This window comes from Sitophilus oryzae, unplaced genomic scaffold (genome assembly GCF_002938485.1).
Source record: "Sitophilus oryzae breed Bouriz unplaced genomic scaffold, Soryzae_2.0 scaffold_576_pilon_pilon, whole genome shotgun sequence".
Classification (NCBI taxonomy): Eukaryota; Metazoa; Arthropoda; class Insecta; order Coleoptera; family Curculionidae; genus Sitophilus; species Sitophilus oryzae.
The window spans coordinates 710,319-723,849 of record NW_022147169.1 but is presented as its reverse complement, the minus strand read 5'-3'; the positions used below and the strand labels follow the sequence as shown (position 1 = coordinate 723,849).

The window sequence follows — 13,531 nt, the reverse complement described above, 5'->3', positions numbered from 1 at the left end:
AAACTAAAATATGTGTAATTTTAGCGGATAGTAAAGAGTAATATAAGCTTAAGAAGTCAGCAAAACCCGTACCTTGATATCTTCTCTTAAACCGAAGATATTAACAAAAACATAGTAAATACAAAAATATGCCCTAAATTATTTTATTTTTATAACACACAATATACAAAAAACACAATAGAAATAATTAATTTATTCTAATATCGATAATATACCAGAATGCCATAATACAAGATGTCTGACCTAACATTTAAGATGTCAAAGCTATGTCACAGCTTACAAGAAACGACGCCTCAGTAAAGTCATGGTAGGCTTTGGAAAAAAGTTGTTTTTGTAGTAATAGTTTAAACATTTACTATTTTATGGTTTAAACGTCATAGTGTTATTAGACCAACAATTTGATAGTCTCAGGAGCGTTTTTGATTATTTGATTGCTTTTTCTAAATGTCTCTGTTCTAATACTTCCGAGATGCAGCAGAAAGCTATTCTTGTGGTAAACCAGGTATATAGAAGAATACAAACGATGTTGAGGCGCTTCTAAAAATAAAGTAATATCACAGATTATACAGATTATAATCTTTGTTTTTTCTTTATTGTTTTTCGTGGTCCCAATTTTCGGAATCGGGCACTAGTTAGGTTACTAGTTTGCGCACATAGCACGCCCACTTATGGCCTCTAAAATTGTGCACAGCGCCTGACCGGCACAGTTATTAGAGAGATATCGGAAAACCGAATAGCGTCATCCAGTATTTACGCGTACCTTATCATACACCAAGCGCTCTTTCTAAATAACCTCTGATAACGTTTAAAAATTGCTTAAATGGGCATGTGTGGGTATTTGACAACCGGAGCCGGTCGGTGAGATCTTTTACTTTAGGTTATGTTTGAATTGTTTTGAATAATTGCTTTAGTTTTATTAGGCAATTTGATATTTAAGTAGCTGGGATTAGTTTTAATTAAATAAATATGGCCCAAAATATGGATTCCACCTCTTCCAATACTAAAGAACCTATAAAGAGTCTTAGGTTTACAGCAGATGACGACTTAGCCCTTCTTAGAGAATTTGTTGCTTGTTGCCCTAAACCCACTGGCAGACGTTGAACAATAAAGCACTGGAAATAAGCACTTTAGCCCTTTAGTTTTAAAATACCTAGTAAACAAAACAATTTCAAAGTTAGGTTAAGTTTAAATAGCGGACGCGACGCGATCAGAATTCTTTCCGATCCGATAACTATAAATGAAGAGAGTTAATACCAAAGTTAATACCACCTCACGTAAAGAAAATAACACCTAGCCTTATTAACGTCCATGGACGCTATTCGGTTTAGCGATATCTCTCTATTACGCTGTTTATTGTTATTTTACGCGAGTTTATTTTTGCGCACAGGAAATTTGACTCGTTTGCACATCGTCATAAAAAACAATTTTCGTACCACGAATTAGGGACAAGATTTTTATCTGTATACTTATAGGACACCTAATCTGTGGTAATATCTACTGAAAAAATGTTTAGTGCTCGGTTTAGTGTGTTTTACTAGAAAATAATACAGATGAAGTCATTTTTTTGTTATTGAATTCTTAATACACGCCCCTTTTTCTATATTGGCAATATTTTTTTAATTTAAGTAATGTAGATACTACGACATGTGTTTGCAAATGTAGACATTTTTTACTTGATTTAACAAATAACCATTTAAAAATACCGTTTTTCGAGAAAAAAAAACGGCATAAAAAGACGACTGGGGAATGACAATCGATAGTTATTTTAGCGACATCAATCTCTAGATATCATTTACTAAAATTTGACATAAAACTTGTCTAAAATTATCACTAACTATAGAAAGATTAAAAAAGGATAGAATGTTTCCAGATACAAAAATCTATTTCCAAAAATTATTTTTTTTCTCCAAATATTTAAAAATAATCTTTACTCAATATAAAAATAAATTTCGACCTTCTTAAAAGGCCAATTGGCAGTACAAGTGCCATTAAGAAATAAAGCAGAGTACTAATAGTAATAGCGCAACAGGGTAAATAGGGCTAAATAAATGGCATCTAGGGCTTGACTTCGCCAAAATTATCTCGTTCGTCATTCCCCAGAAGTCTTTGAAGCCGTTTTTTTTTCGATAGTATAGCGTAGTATTTTTCTATTAAATTTATTCAAAAAACTAATGATGTGAGCTTTGAGCTATTATTTGGGATTTTGGGATTGTAAGAAACTTTTTATCTTCAGGGTTCTGTGTGTGCAGGAATATCAATTGACTGATAATCCATATAAAAAAACGTTTATGTAAATTGGTGGATTATAATTTCGAATTTGAAACAGAATTACAAAAAACTATTCATTATTCAACAAAACAGGGTCTACGGTTGGTTTGAGCTGTATGGATTTCACCAGGCTAATCGGCCTTCCTTTTATTTCGCTTTTTTGTCATGCTATAATAGAAAGTAAACGTGTCTCACCCGACAAATTTTACCCCTTTTTATATTGTTCGAATTAACAACAAATATAAACAACTTTAAACCGTATCGGCCCCGAATAATTGTAAGTACCTACCTAGTATTTCAGTTTCCTATTCATAATATACTGTGTAAATTGAGTAATTAGAATGTCTCAGTAAGCCTAAAATATCATCAGCTTGAAATATAAATACATCTATGGCTGAAATGATTTCTTTAAAGATTTGATCAAATGATAAAAAAATAATACAAAAAACAGAAAACTATACAGGGTCCAGTAATAGTGCGTCGGTCATCTGTAGCTCCTATAATAAAAAAGTTAGGAATTTTGTTTAGTGCAAGCCTAAAGTATATATATTAGGATGTATTTCAGAAAAATATTTTAACTTCTACAGGGTAGCTCAAAAAATTGTGAGTGCATCGGGATGATTTTTTTAAATGAACACCCTGTATATTATTGCATTTTTTACCACTTTATATAATTCTAAGATATTATTAAATACGTTTTGATGGTTTCTAAAAATAATAAATACAAAAAATATTTTTTCAGCCTTTTTTAAAAAAATTATTAAAAATACAAGAAATGTCCTGAAATGAAAACTGTATTAGGTATTTACTGTAGTGTGTCTATACTTTTGCTACAAATTATATCGTAATATTAAACCATACAGGGTGTTCAAAATTCTATGCCAAACTTTCTAAAATATAAAAGTTTTTCTTCGGTTTTTTTTTAAATAGAACACCTTGTATATTATTTTTTTAGCTAGATAGAGAATTAAAAAATTGGTCAAGTGCGAGTCGGACTCGCGCACGAAAAGTTCCGTACCATTCATTATCTCTACAACATTAGACACTATATTATTATAAACTTTTTTTCCGATTTAGCTGACATTTTGAATGCGCCTATATAAGTAATTTAAAAAAAGATGAAGAAACACATTACTAGAAATTTATTAATCAATAATAAATATGTAAAAAGTAAAAATATGTAAAATAAAAAAAAACGATTAAAAAAAAAGTCGCCTTGATTAGGATTTGAACCTGCCTTACTACTCCAACGTCATAGCAGCGTAAATAAATAAATAAATAAATAAATAAATGCCTTTATTGTCAAAAAATTTTTCAATTTGTGGACAAAGGTAAACTAACAAACAAAGTAAAAAAAACAAGGTACACAAACAAACAAACAAAAGATAATACAAAACATTATACAAATAATATTGTCAGTCTTATTGTTAAAATAAACATATATAAATGTTTACAATGTCAAAGAACAAAAAAATTAAAATAATATTCAAAAATATTTAGCCAGTTTATAGCAAAATATCAATGACCTCTAAATAAATTAATTTCGATGTCATTAGTAAATATAGCAATAGCAAACATTAGACCAGTGTTTTCAAGATCAAATTCTATTTTCAATTCAAATATAATTCATTTACGGCGTAGAAAGCCTTGTCTAGTAAATAAGAGTTCAATGCTTTGCGAAATGAAAAAAATGATGTTATGGATTTGATTTCAAATGGCAGGTGATTGTGCATTTTTTTCGAGTTGTATAATATTGAACTTTTAACTAACTCTGAGTGTGGGGTAGGTAGATAAAGATCTTGCTCCGCGTTCCTGAGTGGATAAGTGTGAGATGGCCTTTCTTGAGAAGCTGATAAAGTCCTAACTAGTGATGGGATAACTCGAGCGAACATTCGCTCGAGTACTCGATTATTGAAATAACCGACATCGCTCGATTATGAACGAGCGATGCAAGTGAGGAGTACCAAGCGACAAACGCAAGCGATCCTAGAATGAAATAAATTGAAATCCGATTTTAATGTGACATACCCGATAAAAAGCCGAGCGAATTTTCTACATTCATTACAGGTAGCAAATTTATACGACTCCGTATATACCGGGTGTGTCTCAAAAGTGGCTCACCCCTATAACTTTTTTATTTTTTTTTAGATAAAAAAATTGAATTTGGTATGTTAGTATATGACATAAATTAGGATTGATTAACGTATTCAATTGTTTTCTGTTACTTCCTGTTTCACCGGAAATAACTACAATTTTTGATTATTAAATGGCACCCTCGGCATTTTTTTACTTTATTCGATAGAAAATGACATTCTAAATAGAATGACGTATCATATTATGTCAACTTTTGATATATTCGCTCAAAAATAAATTGTATTTTAAATCTCAATCTAGAGTGCCATGTCTGTGTTAAAAACATTAATTTTTAATCAAGGAGCCTTGGAAAAATAAATTTGATCGTCTAATGTTTTAGTGTCTTGTCCTGGCCGGTTAAAAGATGCCCAAAATCGTTTTTTTTATCATATCTCTCGTCATATCTCAATTTTTTTCAAATGGAACGAGGGTGGCTCATTGGCATATTTCGAAAAAGAATTTTTTTACGAATAATTTGATACCACCCACTTGGTACTTCGAGTCAAATTGTTATAAACCGCATGTTACAATTTCAAATAAACCATATGCGAAAATGTCAAAAGTTGACATGTGATATGTCATTCTATTCAGAGTGTCATTTTCTACCGAATAAAGTAAAAAAATACCGAGGGTGCCATTCAAAAATCATAAGTTGTAGTCATTTCCGGTGGAACCGGAAGTGACCGAAAACAATTGGATATGCCAATCAATCCTAATTTATGTCATATACTGACATACCAAATCTCGTTGTTTCATCTGAAAAACTAAAAAAAGTTATAGGGGTGAGCCACTTTCGAGACGCACCCGGTATATTTATCAGTTGCGTATCTGAGGAACAAAATTTTACGACCTACATCGATCGACAATGCTTCGAAATAAACTAAATCAAGCGATCAAGCGAATCGCTCGCTGCTTACTACTTGCCGTTCATTACCGAAAGAATATGTGTCCTGCGCACGCAACTAACTGCTTGGCGCTTCGCGTTAACGAGTACTTACAACATGCGACGGGTGAAAACCGTATTTTTAAATACGAGTGATATATCGCTCGAGTGATCACTCGGTTATTACAATCGCTTGATACTCGAGTACTCGATTATTGAAATTAATCGGTCTTTCCCATCACTAGTCCTAACACTTTAACCACGCGGCCACTGAGGACACCGATTCTATGTAAAATTCTTACTTAAAAGATAATGTTTAGTGAAAGTACTTTTTTATTGATAGACATTTATTTAATTCTGTTTTTAGTATTTGTTCTTATAGCGGCAACATAGATACATTGTCTGTAAAAATTTCAACTGTCTAGCTATAACGGTTCATAAGATAGACCTTTGGCCTTTTCCTTCCAGTGGCGAAAAACCTATAAGTCTTCAAGATTTGATAGTTTTAACGCATGAAGTATAAAAATTTGCGATAACTGGAGAATGTATAGAATCGAGTCTTTTACAAATGATCGAAGCAGCTCAAAGTGACGGTAATCTATACCACTAACATAAATGATTCAATGTTACATCTACGTGTATCGAAGAATAATAAGAACAATTATAAATGTATGTACCTAATTCATACAGTGGAGAATGCTTACAATTAGATAATTACAACACAACTTGTTATTCTACTTACCGAGTGAAGTGATTTTATATCCAAATAATTTTGCTTTAATTAACTTTTCTGTCATAGTCCTTTTGTTGTTGATATTTAAGTTTTGGAGTAGTTTTTATACATATATGTATATCGTAATAAACTTGAGACAGGATGTAAAGTAATTTTCTCGTATGGTAGGTTTCAACATAATGGAAATTTTTATGCTACACTGCGCTAAGATAAACCTTGTTCTTTTTCTTCTAAAGCATATAAGAAATTGCATAAATGGATAATTTTTGAATAGTAGATTATAAACCTATACAGAGTGTTTTGAGAAATATGTATCATTTGGTTAGTGAAAATATCAAATGTGAAATAAGTTTACTATAGGTAATAGTAGTCTATACAGGGCGAGTCTTAGGCGTAGTCTACACAGGGCAAGTCCAAAATATCCGAGTTATTCAAGTTTGAAAATTTAAACAAAATTTGATTTATATTTAAAAAATCTACCGGAGATTTCACCGGAGGGGAGGAAAAAAAAACGGCGTCCAGTTGGCTTGGAAATGAACATCGATGACAGTCCCCATATAATTTTACATATAAAATGACAGCGATCTTCATTTCATAGCCATCGCTGACGTTTTTTTTTTCGATCATACGGTATTATTTGTATTAGTTCTATTACATAACGTTTTCTATTATTCTATTAATATTATAATTTTATTACTGAAAGTATATATCCATCGGCACCACTGTAAAAAGTTAACCGTCTAGTAAGTACATTTGCAACCGCCGTAACTTTTAAAGGAAAATATTTGCACCTGTGTCTTTTATACTACAGCAGATGTTCTGCGAGTACCTCTTGATAAAAGGATTCCATATAAAATGTTGATTTTTATACACTATACATATGTATAATAAAAACATTTTTTTGCCTAATGACAGATATATTAGCATTATATCCGTGTACTTAAAGTGTTTTCTAATTAACTAATTCATTATAATTACTTATTTAAATGAAGAACTTTCATATGAAGCAATTAAATTATGTTTAGATTTGAATAATGCTATGTAGTTAAACATTTCAATTGACACGGGTAATTTGTGTTTGGTTTCCAGGTATTTAGTACGTTGACTTCATAATAATTTTTAAATTATATACAACTAACCATTATGTATAGCACGTGATTCCTAAGTGAAGCATAGACAGACTATTGCAGATGATTTATCAGATAATTTATTAAAAAAAATATTTATAAGACTATTATGTCCGTAATGAATTGGTTGAATCGAACTACACAACGCTTCCATATACTGAATTAACATTTTTGGTACATAAGCATACACCTATGTTTATGGAAATTAACTTTAGCTTAGTTGCCTCAATGGTGTGCCTAGATGACCATTCTTGTAATACATACTTATACATGCTTTGATGATGTATGTTTGTCATTAGTGTTTCACTACACAAAACTTCCATTTTATCACCGAATCCGAACGGCACTATTTGGGAGCAGGGTTGCCACAAATATTTCATTGTGCAGAACTTAACCATAAAAATGTGTAGCATTGTGTAAGCTATCCATGACCCATAACCAATAACTATAAACTATCCAATAAGACGTACCGGGTGTCCCACTAAGAATAGCTCTCGGCTATATCTCGGAAAGTATTACCCGTAAAAAAATATTTATAACTAAAGGGGCTATGAGAAATTGCTGGAAATTATTTTCAAGTATGTAAAACGGCCGCTAGGTGGCGCAACTGCTACGGAAAATTAGAAAATAGATTTTTTACAGAATTTTGCCTAGATAATGGGTACTATAAATAATAGCTTCATAATCTTTAGTAAATTGTGGATTTTTTTCATTAGAACCATTTTCCCCTATCTGCTAAAATAAAGTGGTGGGGGAAGGTTAAATCTATCTTTATTTAAATGTTAATAACTCCGGACTGGATGATCAGAATCCAACAAACGTGGGCTCGTTTAAAAGAGCGTTTCTTACTCTATATTATACCATAAAAATAATAATAATAAGGTTTTGAACGTAGACACTAGGGGGCGCTTTCTTACAATTTAACAAACATAGCGCGTTTTTGTATGTATGTGTTATTTTACCTGATAGTAAAGAGTAGTAAAAGCTTAAAAAGTCAGCGAAAACCGCATCCTGATATCTTCTTTCAAACCGAAGATATTAGCAAAATTATAATAAATACCAAAAAATAAGCCCTTAATTACCTTATTTTTACAATACAGTATCAGTAGCCCTCTTGATTGGGCCCATTCTAACAAAAAGATAAGATAGAAACAGTTAGTTTATTTTAAAATCGACGAAATACCAGAATACCATAATACCAGGTGTATTAATATCTAATAATTAAGATATTAATAATAGTGAACAAGAAACGATGATTCAGTGAAGTCATGGTAGGCTTTGGAAAAAAGTTGCTTTTCGCGTAATAGTATAAACGTCAAATTGTTAATAGATCAACATTTTGATAGTCTTAGCAGCGTTTTTTTTATTTTTTAAATGCTTTTTCAAAATGCCTTTATTATTTGAAGTAGTTGAAGTTGTTGGCATTTTGAAAAAGCAATCAAAAGATAAAAAACGCTGCTAAGACTATCAAAATGTTGATCTAATAACAATTTGACGTTTATACTATTACGTCAAAAGCAACTTTTTTCCAAAGCTTACCATGATTTCACTGAATCATCGTTTCTTGGTCACTATTATTAATATCTTAATTATAGTTGGGATTTATTCTTGGTTTTAGGCCAGCAATTTAAAACATAATAATTAAAAGTTGTTTTTATTTCTTACGTACGTTTCGCCCATTCTTAGGTCTTCTTCAGAAAATTATAATTATTTTCAAATACATATACCCATAACTATATAAAATCATTATAAAAATTTAATTAAGTATTACACATAACATATTAAAAAACAAACAACCACATTACTAGTACATGTCAGACTCTAAAAAAAATTAAATATACAAAAGGTCAAAGAAAAAAATAAATTTATAAATTTATCTTAATTATTATTAGATATCGATACATCTGATATTATGATATTCTGGTATATCGTCGATTTTAAAATAAACTAACTGTTTCTATTTTATTTTTAGGTTAGAATGGGCATAATCTAGAGGGCTACTGATACCGTATTGTAAAAATAAGGTAATTAAGGGCTTATTTTTTGGTATTTATTATTATTATAATTTTGCTAATATCTTCGGTTTGAAAGAAGATATCAAGATGCGGTTTTCGCTGACTTTTTAAGCTTTTACTACTCTTTACTATCAGCTAAAATTTCATATACTATTGCATTTAATTTTTTCGAAAAAACGCACAATGTTTGTTAAATTGTAAGACACCGCCCTCTAGCGTCTACGTTCAAAAGTTTATTATTATTGTTTATATGGTACAATATAGAGTAAGAAACGCTCTTTTAAACGAGCCCTCGCTTGTTGGGTTCCGATCATCCAGTCCAGAGTTATTAATATTCAAATAAAAACAGATCTAACCTTCCCCCACCACTTTATTTTGGTAGATAGGGGAAAATGGCTCTAACAAAAAATATTCAAAATTTACTGAAGATTATGAAGCTGTTACTTATAGTACACCTTATCTAGGCAAAATTGTGTAAAAACTCCATTCCCTTATTTTTTGTTGCAGTTGCGCCCCCTAGCGGTCGTTCTACAAACTTGAAAATAATTTCCAGCAATTTCCCATAGCCTCTTTAGTTACAAATATTTTTTTCCGCAGCCGCTACGGCTAATACTTTCCGAGATACAGCCGAGAGCTATTCTTAGTGGGACACCCTGTACATTCGTCAAATTTTACAGCATGATTACGAGTCTCACTTCCACTCGTTTGTAGGTATACGTTAATATATTCATTTGCTCTCCCTCTTATGCCAGCAAGGATTGTAATGACGTCAAAATTGATGCCGCGAAACTAACGATTTTATGGACAAATTAGACCGGTTAATTCTGTTTAAAAACTGTAAACTATTCAGGACTGTTTAATCGGCCAAATTTGTCCATAGAAACTGCAGTCCTTGCTGACATGGGAGGAAGTGAAAGAGGAATTGAATAATATTCACGTATGCAAACGAGTGGAAGTGAGACTGTGATCTACAGTGACGTAATTGAGCGGTAAAATTTGGCCAAAGTACGTATTATGTATTATTTAAGGGATTAAGCAATCGTCTATTAATAAAAATAATTGTCTATTTACTGTTTTTGGCTATGGTCTATTGGTCCTTGACTCATGACCCAGTTCATAGACATTTGACTATACACCTGAACACTGATGACGGAAAGTTATATTTGTGAGCTCAAAATGTAAAGTATACTTGCCGCCTCTTTTAATGTACTTACTTAGATAACTTAAAAGCTCTTCGTATAAAATATTTTTTATACAAAATATGAAAATTTTCAAAATGTGCAGCTCGGGCGATTGTGGTGTAGCTGTACAATCATTAAAGCAAATATGTAACGAAGTACACAATTGTGTAGCTTGTGGGGCAACCCTGTTTGAGAGTCTGTACTAAAAAATATACTCAAAGAGTCTTGCAAAAAGTCTGGGTTTTTGGCCACTGGTAGGGAAATCTGCAAATAAAAAAGTTATTTTTTGTAGACAGAACTTTGTATATCCAAATGGAAACCAGCTTGTCAGTGGCTTTGTACTAGTAAAACAAATTTGTCTGAGAAAACTGCTTAACGTTTCAGGAGGTATATGTCCTTCCGTCGTCAGAAGCAAATAAACTAATAACCAGTGGTTATCCTGTATATCTGTTAACAAACTAGTTATAATTATATAAATACAAGTATAAAAGCTTTGATTTGATTATTAATAATGCAAATTATATTTTCTTCTTTCAAACAAGAAGAAATTTACGATAGAACATTATTATATTATTATTTTATGGAAATTATTAATAAATGGTTAGTGGAAACCTCTGTATAATCACGGATTTCTAGATTCAAAGAAATTGCTTGACGCGGATTGTCACGTAATGATGTAAGTCAAGGCCGCCAACTAGCGTTGAAAAAATAACTATTACAATAGCAGGTTCTCATGTTCGCTCAAAATATCATACGAACAAGAAAATGTGTTAATTATAAATAATTAATTCTTTCAGTGCATAAATCAAAAGTCTCACAATTAGGTATGACTTCTCAAAAAATGACTTTTCAAAGAAGCACATGTTGAAGTTCACTTTTTGAATTTAAATTTTCAGTTCTAGAAGGGGTTAAGACTCTTTAAGTCAAAGTTCAACATCTACTTTTACCGTTGATTTAAATAATTATACAGGGTGAGTCTTAAATAAGTGCAAATATTTTCAGGGGTGGTATATTTCGACCCCAGAAACATGTCTACGAGGCTTTTTTTCGCAAAAAAGATGTTGAAAATCGTGCATTTTCTTTTAAATTTGGTGATTTTTTTTTGGTATTACAGCTTCTTTAAATTTTTTATTGGTTTATTATGGGCCACCTATTTACCTTCGATAATTAGTAAAGAAGATAACGCCAAAAGTAGCCATCAATTGTCTGATAGTCCAAGAGCTGGTAAGCTGAGCAAAATGAACTGCCTGATAGGTTACCAGAGGTTTGATGCTGGAATTGCAATAGCCGTAGCATTACCTAGTATAAAACCGCTCGTCTCCCGTATCTTCTAGGTCACCGTTGCGATATACAGGGTGTCCCATTTTAGTTGAAATCATACAGTATCTCAGTTATTAGTGAAGATAGAATAATGCGGTTTGCACAAACCTGTACCACTTTTTTGTCAAACGGAAAATGCTGTAAACAAAATGTTCATAGCCCTCTTCGTTTCTGACCTACAGGGTCTTTTACAAAATTTTGCAATTTGGGACAGCCCCGAGGACAGCCCCCTTATCTCTGTTACTGTAAAAGGTATCGAGAAGGTGAAAACTGTTTCTTGTAGACCTTCTGCGTAGTCTCTCTACAAAAAAATATTTTTGAAAATATGAACTAAAGTTATGTTTCCCTAAATAGAACACCCTGTATATATAGAGAAAATAAATATAGAGGGATATATTTTTGAGAAACACATAGGAAGCGAGATCAAATGATTTTCAAATATACAGGATGTTCAATTTGGGAAACCATAACTTCAGTTCATGTTTTCAAAAATATTTTTTTTTAAAAAACAAACTACGCCACTATATTACTTCGTAAAAAGGTCTACACATTACGTACAAAGATCTACAAGAAAGAGTTTTCACCTTCTCGATACCTTTTACAGTAACGGAGATACCGGGGCTGTTCCAAGTTGCAAAATTTTGAAAAAGACCCTGTAGCTCAGAAACGAAGAGGGCTATGAAAATTTTGTTTACAGCATCTTCCGTTTGACAAAACGTGGTACAGGTTGGTGCAAACTGCATTCTTCCATCTTCACTAATAAGTGAGAGTGAGAGAGTAATAACGGAGATAGTGTATGATTTCAACTAAAATGGGACACCCTGTATATCGCAACGGTGACCGCGAAGATTCGGCAGAGGTTTTATACTAGGTAATGCTACGCTATTGCAATTCCAGCATCAAAACCTCTGGTAACTCAATTATTGTCCATTTCTTTAAATCAATCAACGGTAAACCCGGTGCCGCGCTGGTGTGACATCAATATTTCATCGGGTGCTTCTCAATAAGCGATTTAAAACTGTTTATTAGTCTATTTACGGTTGTCCCATAGTAATTAGTATCGCTTCCGGTTGACTAGACTTCCGTTCGAGGCCGGTCGGTATTTTTAAAACCGAAAAAGACAAGCGTTAACGGTATAGTATAGGAAATCTATATTCATCGGGTCTAAAAATAAAATTTCTTTAGTATTGTTTATACGAAAATAATATTATTCGCCAAACTTAGTAGCTTTGATTATTTTCTTAAGCTCTGTTTATCTATTCACTACTAATCAAAATATTAATAGATAGACGCTGAGAAAAGTATAGAGTGTCATCGAAAGAGGATATACCGAGTGTTTCTCAAAGGGCTCACCCCTATAACTTTTTTATTTTTTCGGATAAATAAATGAGATTTGGTACGCTAGTATACGACATAAATCTGGATTGATTGACGTATTAAGTTATCTTCGGTAAGTTCTCCTATTTTACCGGAAATTACTACAACTTTTGATTTTTAAATAGTACCCTCGGTATTTTTTACTTTATTCGATAGAAAATGACACTCTGAACAGAATGACATATCATATGTCAACTTTTGACATTCTCGCTTAAAAAATAATATTTTAAATTTCAATCTAAAGTGCTAGGGTTGTGTTAAAAACTTGTTAAAAACACAAATTTTTAACCAAGAACCCTTGGAAAAATAGTTTTGATCGTCTAATGTTTCTTGGGTCTTGTCCTGCCCGGTATGCTGACCGGTTAAAAGTCTCCAAAATCGTATTTTAAATTTCAATCTAGAGTGCCATGGCTGTGTTAAAAACACTAACTTTTAATCAAGGAGCCTTGGAAAAATAGTGTTGATCGTCTAATGTTTTTCATGTATTGTCCTGG

At 32.0% G+C, this 13,531-nt stretch overlaps 2 protein-coding genes across 4 annotated transcripts in view; one reads left to right on the top strand and one right to left on the bottom strand.

Moving 5' to 3' along the window:
• Positions 1 to 13,531, bottom strand: part of LOC115887473 (arf-GAP with Rho-GAP domain, ANK repeat and PH domain-containing protein 1) — a 275,480-nt gene that overhangs the window by 159,199 nt on the left and 102,750 nt on the right. The window contains exon 20 of one of the 3 annotated variants that reach the window (XM_030906917.1): positions 472 to 537. The exons of the other annotated variants lie outside the window; for them this stretch is intronic. Within the exon in view, the coding sequence (XP_030762777.1) occupies positions 483 to 537 (55 nt within the window). The 3' untranslated portion in view covers positions 472 to 482. Of the gene's footprint in view, positions 1 to 471; positions 538 to 13,531 lie in introns of those variants that run through there. 3 annotated transcript variants of the gene reach the window in all.
• LOC115887478 (sarcospan) overlaps positions 1 to 13,531 on the top strand; it is a 53,472-nt gene that overhangs the window by 13,715 nt on the left and 26,226 nt on the right. The gene's annotated exons all lie outside the window — the stretch shown is intronic.